This window comes from Osmerus mordax, chromosome 1 (assembly GCF_038355195.1).
Source record: "Osmerus mordax isolate fOsmMor3 chromosome 1, fOsmMor3.pri, whole genome shotgun sequence".
In the NCBI taxonomy this organism is placed as follows: Eukaryota; Metazoa; Chordata; class Actinopteri; order Osmeriformes; family Osmeridae; genus Osmerus; species Osmerus mordax.
Window position 1 is genome coordinate 8,270,949 of NC_090050.1, and position 23,705 is coordinate 8,294,653.

The window sequence follows — 23,705 nt, forward strand, 5'->3', positions numbered from 1 at the left end:
GAGTTGTATGCTGTTTATGCAATGTGGTGAGGCTGGAGTGTATAATATAACTGTTCCTTTACAGTTTATGTGAGATATGAGAAAAGGTTTGTTAGTCAGTTTGGTGAAAGTGGGAAGAAATGCATTGGTTGGAGAAATGTTATATGTTTTTTTTTTGTGTGTGTTCCTGTTTCCGTGTGTGTGTTGGGTGTATTTCTATGTCCGTCTGTGTGCCTGATATCTATTTATGAATAAGCTGGTACGGCTTTATTTTCATGTCTGGGTTCAAATGCTGTCATACATTTCCCTCCCTGCGGTTGACTGTATGCGAGTACTCACGGCTTGGTGTGTATTGCCAGTATATGGGTGTTGTGTGTGTGTGTGTTGATGACACTGAGCGAGACCTTGTGTGTGTACACATACACAGAGTACAGGCAACACCCCCCCTTCCCCAGCCAACTACTCCCCCCTCCTCCTGCTAGGAAGGCCCTCTGCTAGAATCAATAGAACCTTTTTGATGCATCATGCTGGTTGTGAGAGTCTGAAACTGGAGAAGGGATCATAAAATATGGCGTCCAGTGGCCAGTGCCCGGGAAAATGCCCCCCCCCCCTGCCCTAATCTACCCCAAGATGAATCCCATAAATAGACACACCAGATGAATAAAATAAAGCACAACTCTAATGTCTATATCTGCCATTGTCTTGACCTCTGGTTAAGTTCGTTTTCTACTAAGTGGGAGCTTTGTAAAGAACCCTGGCCCTTCTGTGAAGGTTGACTCAAGACTCAAGGGTGAGCTCTAGCTACACTTGAAATGACAAAAAAGCAACAACTCCTTATCACGCCCACAGCCACCAATTACCCATTCATTCTCCAGAACACTTTAGACGTATATACTACGTATATAAGCTTTTAACTATATTTTGGCATTCACATTAACACATCATTTCTCACCGGCATCCTTAATTTGCACTTTTTTGTATGCCAACACCTCCGTGGCTTTTAGCTCAGTAAAAAAAACAACAACAAAAAACACCCTCATTCAACAAGGCCACCCCCCCCCCACCCACCAAGTGTGCAGTCACCTGAGCACCAATTGAAGGAGCCCCGAATGCTCTAAAACTTTTGAGCGAGAGAGAAAGAGAGACAGAGAAAAGGGGGAGGGGGGGGGGGGGGGGCGGGGGCTGAAGATGCCATTCCTAGTAGAGTGGAAAGAACCTTTGTGTGTTTCTTGTGAGGGTTGGGTTGGTTAGGGGCTGGGGGGGATAGGGGGGATAGGGGGCAGGGGCGGTGTTGGACGAAGCCAGGATAGATGAAGGAGAGGGATGGGAACAGAGGAGGGGCGCACCTTACGCTGCAAATAACGCGTCCCCCTGCATTTCTCGTCTTTGGTGCCAAGTCCCCCTTACCCTCCCTAATGAACTCATTTGTTCGCCTTTTCCCCCGTTTCACCTCTAATAGCGTTCAGAACCCCTCCCCTCTCCCCCCCCCCCTGACACACACACCCCCCCCTAACACTCACACCCCATACTGTATCTTTCCTGCCTCAGGCTTTGTTGAGCATCTAGGTCCGTCTTGTCGAATTATGGAACTGTTCCTCTCTTTTCTCTACTTAACGCTCAAAGTTTGTTAAGTAAAATCCCCTGGACGTTAATCAAACAGGATTCCACTATACCGCCATCAAGGCAGCTAATTAGCATTGCTAGTTAAACTATGGCGAAGGGTAGTGACTTCCTGTGAATTCATTAGTTACGGGTGCCTTGCTGCTACAATGGTAATGGCTCAAGGGCCGCTTGCATCGGCACACAAAATAAAATAAATGTACACGTATGGACGGCAGCCTTTACATTTATAAAACTGCGTTCTTGCGTAGTTTTTTGAAGAGCAAGTCTCACGACTACAGTAGCACATTCCCTGTGAACGTGAATTTGCAGCACTCTCGTTTTGGTTTCTAATCTCTTTATCTGGCTGGCCACGTCATTCTACTAAGTCGGAAGTATAAAAAGGATGGAGGGGGGCGTAGGGGGGGGGCAGGGGGGGGGCAGGGGGGGTAAGGAAGGAGGCAAGACCACCATTCCACACTCCTCCGCTCTCCCCCGCTGCACGTCTGTGATGTCATAATCACTCACATCAAAGGCTTTCTGCTCAACACGGCGACTGTCAGCCTCCCTGGAGGCGTCATTAAAACGAACAGACCGAACAGAGCAAGCCCTGACAGAGACACATCAAAACTCCAGCAAATAAACACACACACACACAGCTAAAACAATGTTTAAAGGTCTTGTGACCTCGTCATGTTGAATGAGGAAAAAGGATGGATGTGCTATTCGGAATGAGTGAAACTGTGTGTGTGGATATGCCGCATACATGCATGTAGTAGTAGTAGTAGTAGTAGTATGACATATATCAGCGACGTGCAGGTAGGCTGTCAGCCATAGCATGTGCTAGAGCATCAGTACAAGGATGCATGCATGCACCCGCCCACACACATGCACTCAGCTTCACACAGGCACACAGGCGCAAACACACACACACACACAGACAGAGATAGAAGAACTATAAATAGGCCAGCTTTGATGTGATGTTGTGCGGTTTCTCCCTGTGGGTTTGTGTGACTGTCAGAGGGAGAATGAAAAGGGGGGGGGGAGGGAGTGGGAGTAAAGGGAGTGGGGGGTGGGGAGGAGCAAAAAGTGGAAGTAAAAGGGGAAGGTGGGGGGCGGTGTGTGTACATGTGCGGGGGTTGTACACAATTCATGTCAAGTAAGTGAAAAATGATGACGTACGTGGCCTGCTTGTGGGTAAAAGAAAATATTTATGCACCCCTGTGTATTTGTATCCCTGTGTGTATGTGTGTGTGTGTGTGCATGGGTGTGTGTGCAGTTTGTCATGTATGCACACAGTATGAGAAGGGTGATCTGTAAGAGTGTGAGCACTCACCCCTGGAAGTGTCTTCTGCTCGTGAAGGGCGTTCTGAGCTTTCAGGGCCGACTCTCTGGCACAATAGGTGAGGAAGGCACAGCCTAGCGAAGAGAGGGAGACAACAGGAGGGAGGAAGAGGGAGAGACAGAGATAATGACGTTAGAAATCTGGGTGCAGATAGGGGAGACAGCAGTGGGAGGAGTAAACCCACTCAAAACCATCAGGGGGAAGAGCCAAAAACAACACACACACACACACACACACACACAGAGTTGTCCCGGGGGTAAGATGTGTGCACGCGCAAACACACAAACACACAGCCAGCCTGCAGCCATAACTCTGAAACGCTGCCTACATGGCCACTCTGGGAGTGTGCCTGTGTGTGTGTGTGTGAGAGAGAGAGGGAGAGAAAGAGAGAGAGAGGGAGAGAGAGAGAATGAGAGAGAGACAGAGACAGAGAATGAGAGAGAGAGAGAGAGAGAGAGAGAGAGAGAGAGAGAGAGAGAGAGAGAGAGAGAGAGAGAATGAGAGAGAGACTGAAAAGGAGAGCAAATGTGTGCTTGTGAATCTTAAAAAAACAGTAAAACATCAACCTTTTGCTTCGCCCTCACACAACCCATGTGCAAAGCTTCCTCACCCCCCCGTTCACACCGTCATTGCCGGTGCCCATGTATACCCAACGAGAAACCAGGTGACACTGATTTGTGAACGTGCGGGGGCCTCCGCACCCAAAACACGTCAAATCTGATGGAGCTTCCTCCCTGACAGTCTCGTAACACACATATCCACTCGTCCATCGCCATCCTCAGTTTGCTGTGACAAGTCAGACATTTTCCCTGACAGCCGTCTTCCTGGCCTCCCTCCCTGTCTCTCGATCGCTTTTTCTTTCTCTCTCTCTCGCTCTCTCACTCTCTCTCTCTCTTGCTCTCCAATCCATGGCTACCCATAACCCACGTTTTCCCAGACGTGAGTGAGTGAAGACAACGTACATGTTTCAGTTCGATTGATCCACTTAAACTGTTCATATGCGAATATAATCGAAATCACTTGTGCATGTCCATAGTGCTGAACACCAATTGTAGCACCACACAGCGCACTACCACTAAGTGAGTAAAACAAACGTATACAGTCTACACTGTAAAAGTGACTGCGTAGCTGATGGGAAGTTGGCACAATGTAGATCTGGATAAATAAAATACTGTATGAAATGAAATCCCGATGACTTGCCATTTGTTAGTGCAGTTGTGCTGCAGTATTTGGGTAGTTTGCCAAGCTGAAGCTTAGCATCTCATCAATAAATGCAATAAACAACTATAAATGGGTCTGGGGCCTACCTCAAATATAACCAGAGATCTTAAGAGCATTTGAAAGATTTAAATATTGAGTTAGCATTAAAGCGCTGTGGAGACTGTTGTGAATATTCATTCAGGATTAGTCCATGTGTTACTGTGGCACTTGGGCCTTGGGATCCATTTAAAGTGATGTACATGTCAACAAAATGTTCTAAGCCTGCTTAGAAGAAAAAGACAAAAACAAGCGGAACACAAAGAAATACTTATATTTATTGAAAACAAATGGACTTAACTGTTTTGGGAATGAGACCATAAAACATTGTAAGGTAAGATAGGGTTCACAGACATCAATATAGTTTCTTACACAGACGTTGGGACTAACATTGGGCTCTTTTTCTCCGCAACCTGTTTCCTAGTGTTCCAGTCTCAGAAAATAACCACGGTCTTATAAATAAGTCAAGCTCATTCTATATTAAACTCCCAAGTTGTTTCCCCAAACAGACTAAACCTAACCAAATACAGTTTCCTGACCAAATGCATGGCATAAAAAACTACTAAAACAAGTTTGATAATACCGTTTAAAAGATCCCTTGAGAAGGTAACAAACAGAACTGGACCTAAACCCTTCAGCAGTCCACAGAATAACCGACTACACTCTAGAGGCTGTTTGCCTAACTGGGCATGGCGGTTTGACTTGAGCAACATGTATGTACATTAGGTACACCTATCCTGCCTCGCAGGCTTTGCCTTTCTCCTCTGTGCCTCTGTGTCTTTAACCCAGGGCCGGCCTGATAGTGGGACACTGGGGAGCTCCTGTTGGTGTTTTTAATTAACGCTCCTCTCATTAGCCGGAGTGAGGGCTCGACGTTGACAGCTTGGCTACCTCCTGCGAGGGGCTTGTCGTGTTCTGGAACATGCCAGCATCTCCCACGGGACATGTGTGCAGGGCAGAGAGAGACACACACACACGAACGCACTCGCACACACGCAGGCACCGCTTCATGCGCAAAAACGTTGACAGGGACGTGCACTTGTTGTGTATGTAAAAGTGCGCACACGCTAACACACACACACAAAATCATCTGATTCATCGCTACTTCCATTGCTCTGCTCTCGCAGAATCGGGCTGTCGCCAGCATCTGACTAAAACACATATTGGTTCAGGAACAGTCGATAAGCTGTTGTTTCTGCTGTCAATGTTGCCAATTTACTTTCCAATTGCTTCAATTTTAAATCAACAGCGGCACAGGGAGGTTGGAGAAAGCAAGTGATCGAGAGAGAGCGACAGAGAGAAAGAAAGTGAGAGAGAGAGAGAGAGAGAAGAGATAAGGGCAAGAGCAAAGGAGCAAAAGAAAGCGGGGGTGGAGGAGGACGAGGTAGCACAGAGGAGAAGGAGGCCGGGCGAGGAAGGGAGTGCGATAGAGGGAGGAGTAGCAGCAGGAGGAGGAGGAGGAGAGAGAGGAAACACAGATAAGATCACCTAGCTTCTGTGAACACCATCCCCCTGTGTCCTACACTCGTCTCTTATCACAATGACTGCAGACACCCTAAAGGGACACACACCCACCGAGAAGAGAGGCAGAGATAGAGAAAGATGGAAAGAGAGGGAGGGAGGGAGAAAAGGAGAGCGAGGGGCAGAGAGAGGGTGAGAGAAAGTAACAAGGGACGAGAAGAGACGAGAAGAGACAGCGAGGACTGAGGGAGGGGTGAGTAGAGAAGACCCACTTCACTTTCTGATGCTGATGATCATTGTGCCTCATTGAAGATAGCTGTAAGAGACGACACTGAATGGAGACAATGTGCTAGTGCTCTCAACAGAAATGAAACCACCTAATAGACCACTAAGAACTTCTTGAAAGGAAAAGAAATCAATTTCCAATCACCTTTTTTCCAACTTTGAGGTAGTATGAGAATCCTTAAGAACCCAACCTGTGTCTGTGTGTGCCCTCATGGCCCAACATGTATGGCATAAGAGGCCAACAATAACATGCTATGAACGACAAAGGGGCAGAAGTAACAAAAATTGCTTCCAGTAAACGTTAAGTGTAAATCCATTTTTCAGTTCTCATCCCCTTTTCCCCCTCGATTTTTGAATTCACATTCATTTTCGTCACCTCCATTTTTAGCAATACATTTTGGTTACTTAGCTGGTCAAAAGGACAAAAGCGATGGCAACTTGTCAAAGCAAAGGCATCAATCCAACATCGTTTCGTCATGAAGTCCACTTTATGTGTAATAATTAAAACCATAACAGATGCCAAACACAGCTGCAAGGATTGATTCCACATAATGGAACAATCATTATAACTAATAATCATGATCATAAACCATTATGTGTTAGCATGACGGGAAGAGTGCTAAAAACATCAGACACTTTTTGGCTCCTAAAACCATCAACTCAGTGTTTGAGTTCTACAGGTTCACAACCTGAATCACAATAATTACTAAAGTCATCCTATGTCAAGTCAATTCTCCTAGTCACAACTGCATTTGTTATATCACTGTCCAATTTGCTAGAACCATTCAAGGCTAGCAGAACAAGTTTGCATAAGGGGCTCATACAATGAAACATTGTGAGAGAAAACCTCATAGGTCCTAATTATTGTTTCTTCCATCTTATTCAAAGATCATAAAAACTGGAAATAAAAAGCATTAAGGGAAGAAAAGCTCCCAGTGATCCCTTTTTGAATATTTCAGAACATTCTATGGAGAGCCCCTCCAAAAGTTAAATGGAGTTAAAACTTTGTATCTATTCACAGGGGGAAACCTATAAGCTACACTTTTGAGTACTTAGAACTCTTCCTTGGGAAACTTTACCTTTACCAAACTTTGTATAAGGCTGTCCAAAATCAGTTAGTCCATAGAGATCGATGTTTCTCACCTCTCTTCTTTGTTAGCATTTATCTGTACCTGAAAGGTATGACCAAGGACAGCCTTCGTTCGATACACAGACGATGTTTTTCATTTTAAAGATTGACCTCAAAACATGGAAAACCTGACTGGATTTTTGGATTGTTCAGGCTTAAAAGCATCCCTTTTAACCCGATAAAAGGAAAATTTCAGGTATGTTTGTGAAAAGAAATGTGTTAAAGCCTTGACATTTTTATTATACTTGTGGAGCATGAAGAAAGAGATGATAAACTATTCTACTTAACAGTATTTGAGTGACAGTGCTGCTGCTTTTATTTAATATATTTATATTCTCCACTAATAATTGCTAAATATTTTATTGTTTGGATACTGAATATTTCTAAGGAAGAACTCTTAGGGAAATGGAAAATAGTAAAGTAAAAATAATTCTAAAAGATTATTGTCAAACCATGGAGGTATTGTGACTTTAATCGGTTGAAAGGATGTGACACCTAAAATGACCCTCCACATATCATCTCCGATGGCAACAGCTGTGACGCTATGACTCTTTGATGGCAAATATTGCGTAAAACAGAAAACGAGGAACCAAAGCCACACGAAGAAGCAAAAACACCCTCGTCTGAATCATCACTGAAAAGAAACAGACGTTCTGGAAAGCCTACGGTTGCAAATTTCTAGCTAACATTACTCCAAATTATTCGATTAAATCAGGAACATTGGTCTGGTTGTCAAATAATGGCTAAATCATGCTTTTATATGACTTGTGGTGCACCACCATAGGGTCCCATTTACTTTTCAGTCCACAGTGACTTAAACTGAACACGATTTGTCGCTATGATCCCAGCCGTCTTGTCTTTTCAAAAAAAGAACTCAGACAGTAAGGATAAAGGATAAACAGCCTTCACCCAAGGAAAGGAAGGAAGGAAGGTTGGGAGTGAGGGAAGGAGGTTATTTTAGGGGACACTTTCAAGGTCTCCAGAATTTCTCCTACCTTCTCCCCTGTATCATCTTAAAATGGTTAATTGGAAGCAGTAAACCCCTGATTAAATAAAAAAGCACTTTGAAGCCTGCAATATGAGCTCAGAGAACAGTACAGTAGGCACGATGAAAGAAAAAAAAACTTCAATTACTGTTCCGAGACTACGGCAGAACGTTTTTTTCCTCCCTGTGTAACAGGCCTTAAAAATTCAGGAGCTGTTTCAGGGACTAATGAATGCTCGTCTTGAGTGTGATTTTATTCCAGCCGTGTAAGAAGGAACTGAGGGCCGATATTATAAAAGAGATGGTGGATGCATATATAATAAAGCATATTACAGGCACCCAGACCCCCTATAGGCTACTGTACGGCTCCCTGAGTCCTCGCTCGAGGTGAAATAGAAGAACCTTGAAAAGAAAGCACAGAGGGAGATGGAGGGAAGGGGGAGAACAAGAGAGATGGAGAGGGGAAAACATGAGAGACGGATAGAGGGGGAACAAAAACAAAGAAATGGAAGATTATGTCTGTTCACGTAAGAAAAGCACACACCTGAGCCCAATTTCAAGGTAAAGGGGCAGCCGACCGGCCCCTTCGTCTTGTGCTAAAAACAGTGCAGTGTTCAAGGAGTGTGAAAGAAAGCGGGCAAAACTCAGCGAAGTAATGTGTGCCTTTGTTGTGCCTGTGTGGGGGGTGGGGTCTCCATAATCATGTGGTAAAATACAAAGATAAAACAAGGCTACCCAAGCCAGTAAGCTCACAGAAAAACTCACTCTCCAAGCATATCGGTGCAGACGACTTGTGCTTTTCAGACAGCAGATGAAAGAAAACAATAGGCAAGACACAAAGGCCAGCCCACCTTAGTCTTGTATGTTGAGAGGAGGAAAAGAGTGGAGAGGGAGAAGGAGAGGAAGGACCTTGAAACGGCATTACACTGTGTCGGTACAGTAAGTCCCTCCAGATAACAAGTCCCCATCTCTCCCTTGAGCTTCCCAGAGTGCCCAACTCTTATGCTGTGCTAATCGATAGGCGGAGGAGGAAAAAGGGCCGGCTCTAATGTGTTGCATGTGAAGGATTTACTGGAGAGCAGAGCCACTGAATCAATGGAGTAGAAAATGCATCATTAGGACAGTGTCGACGCGCCCCCCCCCCCCCCCCCCCCACACACACACACATACCCCAGGGTGTTAGGGACAGTACACACACACACACACACACACACACAGTGGCTCATGTGCGATGTTGCAATTACACTGAAGCATAAACCTGGCCTCTTAAACACACACTCGTTACAGTTCACACGTGCTGCAGATGTACTGTTAGCAGAAACAATACGCAACATATTTCTTTCTAAATAGACCATTCACATTGGGAAATGTGTTAGGTCAGAAGTCAGAAGTCTTGAAATGTTGCTGTGTCAGACTTTTCCCCCCTCAAAGACTTTTGTTGGGTCAAAAATGGTGGCCAGTATGTTGACGTCACATCACCTCCTGAGGGGCATAAAAAAGATGACTTCAAACGTACTATATTACTTCAGACAAGTTGTCCCTGTTGGAGACAGAAAAAATACTTTACCTTTTTTTGTTTTAGTAAAATGGTTCTAGCTCCACATGAACCAAACAGGATTCTTAAAAAGTTCTTAAAAACGTTTCACAAATAAGCATAAGAAAACTCCCCCCCCCCCAGTTTTAGAGACTTTGTCTCTATTCAACCCTGTACATGGCACAGTATGGAAACTTAAAAGGTTCTGTCTTAATTGAAAAAGGGTTCGGTATGCTGCAGAAAACAATCTCCCTCGCTCAAGAGAGTTCTGTATTACTTTCAAAAACTTCTCACAGGGTTGGACTGTCCATTGTACTGAACAAAAGAAAAGAACATTTTGAGAATCCAGCTGACCCTCTTGAGAGCTGTGCAGTGGATCACAACATGGGTACTGTCTTTCCCTCCTACTCCCGCTCCTAGGGGTAAACACAACCCCCCCCACCCTTCCTCCATTAATATTCTTCTCTGCGTCTCTCCTCCCCTCCTTTGTCCTCCCCTCGTCCTCCCTCTCGTCCTCCTATTATCCTGCCTTGGCGGACGGTTGAGACGACGCGCCCTGTCCTATCCCGTCGTCCTGGGCCCACAGCACACGAGCCCGGGCCGAAGGCGGGAGGGGGAGACGGGACGTCGGGTGGACATTGAAGGGTGAAGGGGGAGGGGAGGTTTGACATGAATCATCACGCTTCCTGTTCGCGTTGTCCTGGAGGCAGGAAGAGGGGAGGGGGGGGGCGGGCGATTTCCGAGAGAGTTTAATTGGCTTTATTAGCCAAGATGTTGGGCCCCGTGAGGTGTTCCCGCAGGTGGCTCCTGCTACCATCCCCTCACCCTCTCCCAGACCACAACCCTCCCACCCCCCCACACACACATCTAATTCCTCCGAAGGAGAAACCCTGCGTAATTGTTTTCCCTCCATCTTCCGTGTCATTGTCAGATGGGTCCTGCGGGATTATTAGCCACCCCAGGTCCCTCAATAATTCATCCTAAGCTATTTATACACAGATGGAGAGTCCTCTAAAGTCTCCCCTGGTGAGCTTATCTGCCGCTCAGACAGACAGAGAGAGACAGAGAAAGAAAGGCAGAGCGAGAGAGAAAGAAAGAAGTGGAAAAAACAAAGAGCAAGATTGAGAGAAACCGAGCTCGCAGATGGGAAAAGAGGGACAGACAGGGGAAGAGCCAATGAGAAACGAGGGACGGACAAAGAGAGATGGAGAGGGATGGAGAGAGTGGCGATAACAAAAAGAGGCAAAAAGCTGTGTGTGTGTGTGTATGTGAGTGAGTGCGTGTGTGTGAGTGTGTGTTTGAGTGTGAGTGTGTGTTTGAGTGTGAGTGTGTGTGTGCTCTACCGAGATAGAGCCAGACAGAAAGTGAGAGAGAGAGGCATGCTCTTTTTGGTGGAGGCACGATGACCCTGTTTCTGGTGGGCTTTCAGTTTCAAGGTGAAGCCGCCTCTCTCCCCTGTTTTGCCAAAGTGAACAAAAGCACCATCCCGGGAATTGCCTTCCCCCCACGCAACACTCATTAATGGCTTTTAATCTCCCCTTTTTTTTCCTCCATTTAACACAATTAAGATGTTTGCAAGACTAACAAGGGCCGCCTATTGCCATAGGAAGGGCACGTGAAAGGCAGGCAGGAATTTCCATACACAAAGTAAACACTGGTTATCCGCTTCCGCAAGTGTCAATGCGCAAGATCAACAAAACAGCAGCCAGCCATGTCTTAAAACAAGTAGTAATGCGCTAACATAATATTAGGGCATTAGCATATTAGCATTAGTGCATTAAACGGCCTCTAATCTTGAAAGGGGGAAGCGGTATGGGCCACAGTAAAGGCGGATCGGCTTATTTTTTAATTGCTTTTGCAGGTACCTGGGTTTTCCTCCTTGGCAGTGGATGGGACTTTTTTGTTGTTGTCGAACTAATGAACCCTTCGGCAAATGCCTACGATTTTCAAAGTCTTTTTATCAGCTTTTCGAGATACAAATAATTATTCATATTTAGCCTGCTCGGCTGGAAGGTTTTATCCGGCTTGCTTAAAAAGACGAGCTCCCTCTTGGACAAATTGGGACATTGAAATGCTGATTGGAATCGCAGTTTTTTACATTTCATATTGGAGGCACATTAGTCAGGGATGGAATGGATTGTTTAGGAAAGGGATTGGCCCGACTACTGAAATACTGACCAGATGTCAGGTGCTTGCAATTACATGCAATCTAGACCTTTTGCTCTCCATATTTCAGGAAGCTACACAATGCAAAAAAGATATACATTTGTTTATTAATTATGTGTTTTGCTGACAAGTTATTTATTTATTTACTGGGCTCAGGTACTCTAATTGCATAACCCTGAGTGCTGATCTGGGATAATGTCCTCCATAATAACTTTGCATAACAACTGCCTTCATCAGCACTCCTAGTCTTGAGACAGGAGAAAACATGGACTTTGGTCTTAGGCCTTAAATTGGTGGTGACCACAATCCAAAATTAGACTGCGTTGCCAGCAGCGACCCCGTGGTATTTATAAACTGTGTCCTCAAACTATTGTGTTCAGTCTGGCCTATCACACTAGACACAGTGCTAGTCTGCAGTGCCTTTGAGTAGAGCTTAGCTTATCAACAAGCTAACATGAACACATAGGAATACACGTACACTCAACATTTCTCAGTCTTTCTATCTCCCTCTACCCCTCCAACTAAAAACCCCATGAAATTACACCAGACCATGTGAAACCCAGTGTGTATGTGGGGTGGGGGGAATTGGATTTGGGTAGGATTCTCATCTTCTGTTCTGTGATTAAAAAGCTAAACTAATAGTCCTTGGCTTGTAGGGAACCTGCGCGTTGAGCTAAGGAGAGACCTCAGAAGCCATTAAATTGCAAATCTGTAATAATTTGCTGTAGGGTTTCTGTCCAAATCATTCCCTGGCTGATTTGTGCATAGAGTTACGCTCAGAATGGCCAAGCAGAAACCCAGCTGAGCCCACTGGCTATCGGGCCAAGTAGTCTACTGTAACAGACACTTGCCCACACACACACATACGCACACACATATACACTCCCACACAGATGTACAAATGTATACAACAAAGAGCTTCAGACCACAGGGTAGCATGGCAATATGATTATTCGACGCAACATTTTTATTGATATTGATGCGGAGGCAATTCCGTGCCGTTCTATCCTCAAAGGAAAACACTCCATCTTTATGCATCACTTTCCATCGATCCCATGAAAGACGACATCAGAAAAAAGGGTTTTGTCATCCCACACAGAAGTGGGAAACAATCCATGAGGGAGTTCGCGTGAAGTGCGACCAAATGAAATCAACCCAAATCGGCTACAAATGTAGGCGCAAAACAACATTAGAACATAGTAAAAAGGGGTGCTTGCGTCGGTGTCAAAGAAGGGAGCCATTTGCTTATGAACCCCTAGGGTCCTCCCAAAGCAGCAGGGTCCTAATTCTGCTCCCGTTCCAGGAAGGTCATTTTCTCTTGCTCAGCTATGATGGCCACAGACTAGTGCTTAAATCTCACAAAACACAACCTATAAATTACAGCAAAGGACAGAGGGGTCAGAGTCTCGCATGGAACTAGGCCAAGAGCTATCAATCTGCAGAGAGGGGGACATCTGTCTCCGAGACTCCCTCGCTGTCTCTCTCCGCCTCCTCCCATCTCTCTTTCTCTGCCTCTTTTCATGCAACTCTCCCGCACTTCCTCTCAGTTGTCATCTTTTTCCCCGTCTCTCTCTTTTTCTTTCCCTCGCAGGCCTCGTTCTTTGCTTGCCTTTTACGTATTCTCTTACATCATCTCTGTTTTGACCTCTCTAATTCTCTCCCCTCACTCTGGTTCTCTCTCTCTCTCCGTCTCCTGCCACCCCTCCCTCCCCCCACCATGTCTCTTTCTCAATCTCATATTCTCTCTCTCTCACTCTTGGCATTTCTCCATCCATGGTCTGTGCAACAGGGACTTAAGACTGGGCAGGACATACAGTATATTGTGCGGCCATAATCATTACCTATGGGATCAAAGATAATGGCCATCAGCAAATAGTTTTTTTGAAGCTCGTAGGAAAGGTCATCTTCATTTGACTCATTTGCAGTGAATGAATGAAATCGAATTGCGTCTGACCAGAAACTAAACATATCTCAAAAATAAAAGGAGAGGGAATATGTTAGTTATGTTGTGATGTTTTAAAACATGCATCATGGCACACAAATGGCATACAAGCACAATATTTACAATAACTCGTAGTTTGGTGTGAAACTACTAGTTATTCTTTTATCAAAGAGGTCCCTTGTTGGCTAATGTGAATTCGATAGATGAGAATGTCACACATGCAGACCTGTTATCGTAAAGGGTAGACATACATACTGGCTGAGATATATAAAGACTACGCTTAACTTCAGCTAAACGGTAATTTACTTTGTGTTTGTTCAGTGTCCCATTTTAGAATTGTGCCCATTTTAACTAATCTATCACACTACCCCCGAACCCTCAGAAACCATAACTTATTCATCCTCCTCCATTTTTGAAATCAAACTTGGCTTTGAATAATTGAAGGGGGAGGGGTCTTTAAGAATCCTCTCCATCTTTCTTTTCTAAGTCAATGTGGTGCATTTTTTATTAGGGGTGGGCATAAAATGAAAATGAAGAGAAAGTAATTTAATCAAAGAAACTTGTGGTTGTTCGTTGTGGTTGTACAAGTGAACTGGCGAAAAGCCGAATGCACGTCTGACCTGAGGGGCACACATGCTCTTCGGTCTTGATATGAGACAAACAGCTGAAACTAAATTACGATGTCTTCTTCCCAAACATGTCATTCATTCATTTATTCATTAATTCATGAATACATATATACAGAAACACCCACATACATACATAAACACACATAAATGCACACAAATAAGCATACATATGTAAATACATGCCTTCACATGCAAGTTCTTTCTTTCTATCTCACTCTCACACACACACACACACACACGCACACACACACACACACACACACACACACACACACACACACACACACACACACACACACACACACACACACACACACACACACACACACACACACACACCAATAGATGGACTCTACCTCTCCCTTAAATCAGAGAGGCTGTGTAAATCACATACAGTACCACAGCCTTTCCAAGCCCAAGAAATAAAGCGCATTAATAACAGGCCTGTATGCCTGAACACACACTGACAAATGTACACACACATACAGCAAATTTATATTCATGCACATACAGATGAAAAAAAGCACACTTCAAAGTGCACGCATCCACACAAAACACACACAGGGCAACACACACCATATCCATGTCTTATATGAGACCGATATATCGTATTATCCTAGAAATGGGTCTCAGTCGTGCCCCCCCCCCTCACCCCTGCTATGATAAGTGTGGCACAGAAGTGTGCAAACGGGATACACGGACACTGTAATAAACATTCTGACACCAGGTACCGACTGGGTACACACTCAGGGGAAAACAACAGAACCATGTGACTTGTGAAAAAACGCAGATGATTGTTAACTCAAACTGTACAATTATATATCTTAAATACGGCTGCGAGGCACAATGACCAACCTGCAATTACTCCCATATTGCACAAATGCATAGTACAGTAATAAATTGCTGGGGAAAAAAGAGCTCCACTGTGCACAAACAATAGATAAGTTAATCACTATTATTACAGTGCAAAGCGTTACATCGTGGCATTTATCTTTTGGAATGCTTTCGCCCATTGTTTTATTGCTGTCTACAAACTGAAGTTCTTTTCCAGGGTGGTTTGAAGTGTCTCCTGTGACATGGATGAACAAGGGGATACTGTAAACCAACCTGTAAAAGTGAAAGGTCTCCAAAGAGAGAATCTGTAGAGTAGAGTCTGGGAAGTAGTAATAGTAATAGTAGTAGTAGTAGTAGTAGTAGTGTGTCAGTCTTTGTAAAGTATAGTAACAATACTGTATACTTTATCTCATCTTTGATCACTATGATGTCTGTGCAGGTTACTTGCTGTGACAGACATTTGTTTGAAAAATAAATAAACATGAATGGTGACCTGTGTACACAGGTCAATAATAACTAACTGATAATAACAGTAAATGCAACTACGACGAATGCTTTAGTTTCGGAATGTAGTTAACATTTAGTTTGAATGTGGTTTAGTAACTACATGTATGTTGATATAATACTTTGTTTATGTTATTTTAGACACCTTTTGGATGGAAGATAACGCACTGTCATAGTTTCACTAACATATCAAACTATCAGGAAAACATGATAAAAACGTATACATTCAGTGTTTCTACAGCTACTTATTCCTTTTAGAATGAGCCAAAAATAAAAATTGTTTGTGTGATCATCAAAACATTTTCTAAAACATTGAACTAAGAAATAATCTTAGCTTAATTGTAGAATTCTCTCTACTTTGTTTAAAAATAACAAATTGACAATGGCCTCCATCGTGCCTTGGAAAGTCCTTGTGCACCAATAAAACAATCCCAGCTGAACATTAAAAGCAAAACAAAGCATCAGAGCTGTTATATTGAGCATGTTTGCTCGTACTCAACCAGACTAAATGGATTTGTGAGTCAATTTTTGCGAGGAAACAACAAATAAGGCAAGGATTCCATCATGCATTAAAATGCTGTCTCCTAAATATTGTTTCCTACACTCTATATAACATCAGGCAACCCGGCATTATAAACATTGTGGAAAACTATGAATTCTTCAAAACATACATTTTCACTCTGTTGATATTAAGGGAAGAAGTAATACAGAAAATAATTACCATTAAAAAAAAAAACATGTATATTCATTCGATACAATGTAATTGGACAGTTTCAACCATTTCAAAACTATTGCATTCCACCACTCCGGAGTAAAGGCCTGTCTGGAAGCAACAGGGAACCCAGGGAAGGCCGACAAACCAGCTCTTTAAACATTTAACACAGACCACAATAACACTTGGATGATGCAACAGCCTTGAAAACATAACATATTTACCTCTCCAAGGAGACCTTGTCAAGATTGTGCTAAACTCTCAGGCACTGGAAGCACACTGATGCACAAGCAACTTAACATGGCAACAGCCTAAACAAAGAGGTAACATTTTATTTAAACGCTCTTCCAAATAAAAAACAGGCTGTGGTGAAACTTTTGATAGTGGCTGGGTTAAACCTAGCATTCTGCGTTTGACTTTGGAGTTTAAATATAAAACAACACCACTACCAGTCCATTAAGTGTATGCATTAATATTTCAGGGCAGATTTTAGCCTTTGGACCTTCTATGTAAAATCTTTTGCAATCCCTGTAAAGGCATTTCAAACAAAGTGAGGATGGCAGCTTATCTCTGAAGCACTGTGGTAAAACAGACACTTGTGTTGACTACATTTGCTTGTACAATTTCTTGACATTAACTTGGTCCGTTTTCCTATTTGCTATTTAATCATTTTGATTGAACATGCTATTGGCGGTTAGAGCCGGTTTGTTCCAGCTGTTTCCGGCCTGCGTATTCTTCTGTGCCTCTGCAAAGTTAAATCAAAAACAGCTAAGAAAATCCTCACAGTTGTCAGTCTCAAAACCATGTTTCCCTTTTGTCACAGCTGGCTGTTAGCACATTGCATCCAGGCACAGCGACGCAGCCTCCAAGATGTAATCTTTTTTTCTCTGCCAAAATTGCTGAGGTCAGCAGCTCCTGTGACCTAAGGGATGATGGCCACAAATCTTCCCAGACTCCCCCCCCCCCCCCCCCCCCCCCACCATCACCCCGCACACCACTCGCCCAGGTCAGCATAGCAGTCCACTTTGAGCCATGACCTCCCTGTGTGTGGCCATCCCCAACGTCCTAATAACCCAATACATGCTGAGTAGGCCACATTTTACATATCATTTCTACAGTGAACATTATTTCTCTGGCGCTTTCAACTTGGGGTGTCAACTGAACAGTTTCCCAAAAGATTTGAATAGTATTGTGTTGTCACATGATTTCTTATACTTGTAATGGAGTTGTTTTACCATACCAAAAATGACTTTTTCAAAACACTTCAATTTGGACAAGAATGAAGAGTGTGTGAAAGAGTAACTCTCAAACCTGCCTGCGCAGTGCATATAATATGTACATACCATGTGCGCAGCGATGCCAAGTGAACTCGCTCGCACCTCAAAGTCAATCTTGGGAGGTGAGATGAGATTGCATCCACAGCCCGAGCTCACACCATTCCTCCAAGTGCAGTAAAGGTCACTGCTTTTAATGAGTGCCATGAGGAGGTCAGGAGATCGCAAGCTCTCCACCTCCATGACAGCTCTCATGACTCCCAACCTGCCGTTAGCATGCTAATCCCTGCAGGGGCCCCTGTGCTACCACCCTTTCCTCCCTCCCTCTTCCCCGATGCTCCCCCCTCCCCCGTCCCTTACATGGTCATCGCTCACCGCCAATAACAAGCTCCTCGGGACTGATGGCCCTCCCCTCCAACCACCCCCCCCCACCACACCGCCCTCGCCCCCCCCAACAGTCCCGTCCAATAATAGCTGGGGACAATGGAGGCTTTCCCGCCTTGACAACTGTCCACCCGACAAATTAAGCTTGGCGCATTCGCATACATGGCCAACCGCCCCCCTCCACCATCCCCAGTCTCTCCTCCCTCAGTTGCCCACCCCCCCCCTTCCTCTTTTTTTAGCACTTTGTTGCTTGGCAGTTCCTGACTCCTAATGGGGGTGGGTGGGTGTGCGTGGAGAGGGACTCTGGTTAGACACGATCCTATCGCTGACACATGTTGGCTTTCGTCTCCCCCCCCCTCCCCCCCTCCTCCGCCCAATTTATTGTGGAACGTCGCTATAGAAACAGAGCCTGGCGTGGGGTCGGGGCGTGCATTCTGAGTCTCGCTGAGTGGAGGATTTTGGGCCGTGGCGGAGACAGGAAGGAGGGAGTGGTACAAGGCAAACACACACACTCACACACTCATCCCAAAGAAACGAGGAGGGGGAAAAGAAAAAAAAGACGAGCGCGAGGATGATGCAACGGGAGTGAAATTGTGTGGCCAAAACGTGTGCTGCATTAAAACGGTAAAATACGCACTGGTTCCTCCCTCACTCGCACCTTGTTGAAAGGCAAAATTGGTTTCACTTCCAAGGTCGGAACTTCCTTTGGGGCAACCTGTGACACAATATCCGGTAATAATCCGTCATGACTTTAGCTTTACAATAATGTGATGTCTGTAGATGTTTGGATGGCTCCTGACAGTCAAAGGGAAATCAGGCCGCATAGATGATGAACAGATTAGCAACCCGTTATGTTATTAGCATGTCAAGGAACGTTCCAGATGAGTGTGCAGAATCCAGCCCCCATTGGAAACGAGCTGGTCCCACTGTGAACCAACAGTGTTGTAGGTTTTCTGAAGCCTGCTACAAGGTGTCCATAGTTCACCTTCAAACTAATTCATACCATACGTCAAGCTAGAGCTACCAACCGCCTGGGACAAAGACAGAGACATGGGGATGTGGAATCCGACTTGTCCCCCCTGACTTATTGTGGTAGACCTTCAAGAGGGCGGCTGGGGGCGGCGGAGAGGGGGGGGGGGGGGTCGCCTCCGAGAGCCTCCAGTTTCTCAGGCAAGAGCACTGAACACCGGTGACATTTTATCTGCACCGCCTGCCAAGTCCCGTATCTCGGAGTTGGCACAACATTCTAAGATGAGGGGAGCCTCTGTGTCTGCTGTTGACTTTGGAACCCTCCGTCTCTCTATTCAGGACTGCAGCTAGTGCCTCGCACCTTTTGGGGCGGATTCGAAAGGCGAAGGAAGGTGTCGAGATTGTTCGTGCGCGGCCTCAGTGTGGGCAGACCGTCGGTTTGTTGGGGGGGGGGGGGGGTTAACATTTTGGTGAACCTCATCTATCATTTTGTTGCACGGTCCACGTGAGCTGATTTTCCGGGGAGTTGCTATTTCACGTGGGCAACTTCGAAAGGACACAAATTGTCAACGTTTCCGCCGAGAAACCAATTAAGTCGGGGGCTAGACACAAAATCGTCCTCCGACCGTGGATGGTCACCGGGCGCCGGGCGCCGCCGTATCTCCTTCACCTCCCATGCTGCATTGCAAAAAGGAGAGGGAGAGAGCGAGAAAGACAGGGAGAGAGAGAGGAAAACAGAAAGAGACCCGTCTTTGTGTGCCCCCGTGTCCCTCCCAGCATCCTCGGCTGCCGGGTGATCGTTATAAATGGCCTCTATTAGTGCGCCTCGGTCGCAGAGGGGAGAGAAATAAAATCATTGGGAGGAATGTAGGCCTGCGCCTGTCGCCCTTCTGCCGCCGCACCCCCCCCCCCCCCTCCGTCCCGGTCCGTCCTGACCCCCTCCCCCCCTCCCCCCCTCCCCCCTGCCTCCTCCCATTCCGAGGGGACGGAATCCTAAAGAGTAGACTAGCTGTGATACATGGAGTCATTATGAGCCTGGTTATGGCTTTGGTATTGAGAGCAAAAAAATATATATAAAAAAAATACAGAAAACAGGTGACAACGGCAATAATGGGCGTCTCTGGGTTGATAGTCATTGTAAAAAAGCTTGGCGCGCTATCTCTCTCACTCTCTCCCTCTCTCACTCTCTCTTTCTCTCTCTGTAGACTAAGGTTGCATTGGCGACCATCCCCCCCCCCCCAATTTTATTCTGAAATCACCTCCAACCTCTTATATACATATATATTGTTAGGGATGCTTGGCTACGAATGATTCCACATTTCTAATGTTAGAACATAACCCAACCCCCCCCCCCCCCCTACCCCTATCCCTCCCCTCCCCATGTCTGAGTCTCCCAATGAAACTAATAACATGAGCTAAAGATCCGACACTCGAATCTCCTGACTCGCACAGCTTCGGGGGCCACGTATTCTCAAGCCACATGCAGAGTGAAGTCTACAGAACCGTGTTATCGACTAAGACTGAAAACCTCGGCTTCCACTCAAGGCTTTCTTTGTGAGACTTTCTGCTTCCTGTCTCAAGGCCATGTCGGTGCCGAGCTTTTTCTAGCTGACAAAGGCAACGGGAGTGGAAACCTGGGACAGGAGGCCTGCCTTTAGTGATGTGAATGGATGAGGGTGCTCCTCTCGCAACGTGAGTGGACGAAGATGAGGGAAGAAGGTTGGGGGATGAGGAGAGGGAACGGAGAGCGAGGGAAGGGGATAAGGGGACGAGAAGGAGAGGCAGAGGGGGAGGTGCGTAGACTCAAGAACAGAACATCCCGTTTCAAGTTGAGCATGTGTCAGAGGAGCATTAGAATCACACATCGGCAATCCATTCAAGTTCTTGTCCTTCAGACAGTCAGACATCCGTTGGCTTCCTAAACCTTCTCCAAACCATCTCTGATCACCTGACCCTTGACAAGGGGATGTGACCCGGCAACGAACTGATTCTGAAATGACGCCCAACATCCCGTTTACTACAAGGTCCTTGGAGCGGAGCAAGGGGATGTGGGGGAAGGGGGGTTGGGCGGGGGGGTGGCCTTACATCCAGGGAGCGAGGCAAGGGGAGCAAGCCGCCTCCAGCCAGTTAAAAATATGAGACTGGGGGGGGGGGGGGGTGCTAATGAAAGCGGGGGTGAGGGGAGGGCTCTCTGTTGCTCGGAGGAGCGAGGCCATATATCGCAGCGAGGAGACAGTTTCTAGAATCTGTACGACCGCCGCGGCAGCCTGCCCCCATAGTTCTCGGGCCCCAAAACCACTTGATTAACCGTGCGTCAGGGACTTGCTACTACAGCGGGGCTATTAATAAAAGATAACCACACCCCCAACACACACCACCCTCCTATCATGTCCTCGCCCCTCCCTCCCTCCTTCCCTCCCTCCCTCCCATAACCCACCCACCCACCCGCCCACACACACAAACACATATACATCCCAGGCATTCATTTGCATTATCTCTCACCCCATATTTCCCTTGGTGCGGCGAAAGCCTGACGTGGAAGATGGTGGGAGGACTGGGGACGACGACGACACACGCACTGCACACAGTTTGTACGTGACGCGACACAACCACCCCCCTCCACCACCCCCCCTCCCCAACCCCCATTACACCCCCCCACACACACACCCCCCCGGTCAATGCCCCTTGACCACCCCCCAGGTGGGGCAGATCAATCAGTGACCCCTTGTTAGGTAATGATGCCACGAGGAAATATGGGCCCCCCCGAGGGAGCCTGCAAGCACGCTTCGCGGCATTGATCACTCCTGTTACACCAAAAGGTATATGACTGGTCATTAAAGCAACAAAGAAAGTTGATTGCTCATTGCCTTTACGCCCAAGGTATATGGCCGATCGTTATCATTACACTGGGGGCACGCTGTATGAGTGCACCGCACAGTACATTTAACATTTAGATCATTACCGTCTCACAAAAAGAAATATAGGCACTGATGGCTTCGTTGTACACTTTACCATCATGTCCAAAGTACTGCATAGAAATAAGTTACATTTGTATAACCCCCCAACACATGCACAGGTCATGCACGCCCCTCACTATCTGATATCGATTATTTCTCTCTGCATCCAAAGGATTCGGTTGTACAAATAGTTCGAATAAATGTATTTTATCTCACTGTACTATTGTAGTGTCTTTTTCTTAGATCATTCTTAGTATTCCGGCCAACTGAGAAAAGTAGAATGGCGCACCACAGAGTAAAAAAAAGAAGAAAACTGTTCAGGAAATAAATATGTGGTAATCTCACCGGAGAAAGTAATAGATCTATCCTCTCAGAGAGCAACGTGGAGGGAGAAAGGGAACTCACGTGTGCGCGCATGCACACGCACACACATAGGGTACTCACACACCACGCACCCCCCCCCCTTCCCACACACACACACACACACACACACACACACACACACACACACACACACATACACAGACACCCATCCCACGAAAGACACACACAGAGACACACACACATACACATTTTTCCTTCTGAACGCAGCCAACTTCATTGCGCGCAACGGAAAGCATGTGGCTGCGAGCAATCAGCCATAGGCTCTTCGAAAACGGTTTGAGAAAACGTGAACTTCCAAGCGCAAATATTCAGCACCTGAGAATGAATGCACGCTTACAACTGTGCATGTGTGACTCATTATTCCAACAGGCACTTCAGAAGTTACAACATAGCCCCTTATGTCGTTACATAAAGTGATTTGCTGTCGTGACTCGTGACAAAGCTTTTTGCGTGGACGCTTAACCCATAAATCTAGCAAATTTTAGGGCAGCCTACTGAGAATACGAGACACGAGACCAATTCAGCCATGAAGACTTCCCATTTTTAGTATCAACAACCTGTCGAAGGGTGCAATGGAAAATGGCATCATGCATATAGAACGTATTTCTACAAGCGGGCTGTCCATCAAATCCAGTTGAGGCTACGTTTTTGTTAGCTTTAGCTGAAATCACGCAGAATAAAATACATTCGTGACAGCGGTGGAGGGTCGGTGGAGAAAGTATAAGGACACCACTCTCCCTGTGTAAAGGCACAACCCACCTTTATGCATGCCCGTAAAGCGATCCTTGAGGACTGTGAGCTCGTAGATCTTCCCGAACTCTTCGAAGAGCGGCCGGAGGTCCTTTTCATCCAGATTGCGCGGTATTTGACCGATGAACAATTTGATTGCATCGTGGTCCTTCATAGGGATGGTAGCCGAGCAGCCTGCCGGACTGTGGCTGTGGCTTAATCCGTTCACAAGACCGTTAGTAGTGGCAACACCGACGACGTGTCCCGTGCCGTCCACCTGCCCATTCGTTAAAGTTGCCATCTTCGGACCGCCAATGAGTTGTGGTGACAGTGACAGCAGCAGCGCGATTTGTGGGTGGTTTCGTAAAAGCTTCCTAAGTATTGGTCAAATTGTGGTCCAAAAAAAAAGCCTTGCAAGTGCTGGTCCCGCTCTAGTCCCACCTAAGCAAATATTTACATTCATATGAATACATATGTATCATTCGGCTAAAACGCATATCAAAAGCGCGATCGTCTTGCTGGTCCCGGTGGAGGCTTGATTCCTTGTATTTATTTCCTACTTAATAATTAATTCATTGATTTAATAAGAGAGAGAGCAAGAGGGAGAGAGAGCAGGGGAGAGAGAGGGAGAGACCAATAGCTTTCCC

At 45.9% G+C, this 23,705-nt stretch overlaps 1 protein-coding gene across 3 annotated transcripts in view; it reads right to left on the minus strand.

Annotated features, from left to right (window-relative positions):
- Positions 1–23,359, minus strand: part of celf4 (CUGBP, Elav-like family member 4) — a 62,555-nt gene extending 39,196 nt beyond the window's left edge. For 2 of the 3 annotated variants that reach the window (XM_067242798.1, XM_067242842.1), the window contains exons 1-2: positions 23,089–23,233; positions 2,915–2,997 (exon numbers count right to left, since the gene is read on the minus strand). In XM_067242798.1, the coding sequence (XP_067098899.1) occupies positions 2,915–2,997; positions 23,089–23,233 (228 nt within the window). Of the gene's footprint in view, positions 1–2,914; positions 2,998–23,088 lie in introns of all 3 variants that reach the window. The other variant, XM_067242806.1, reaches the window with a different exon arrangement.
- Positions 23,360–23,705: the final 346 nt, after the last annotated feature.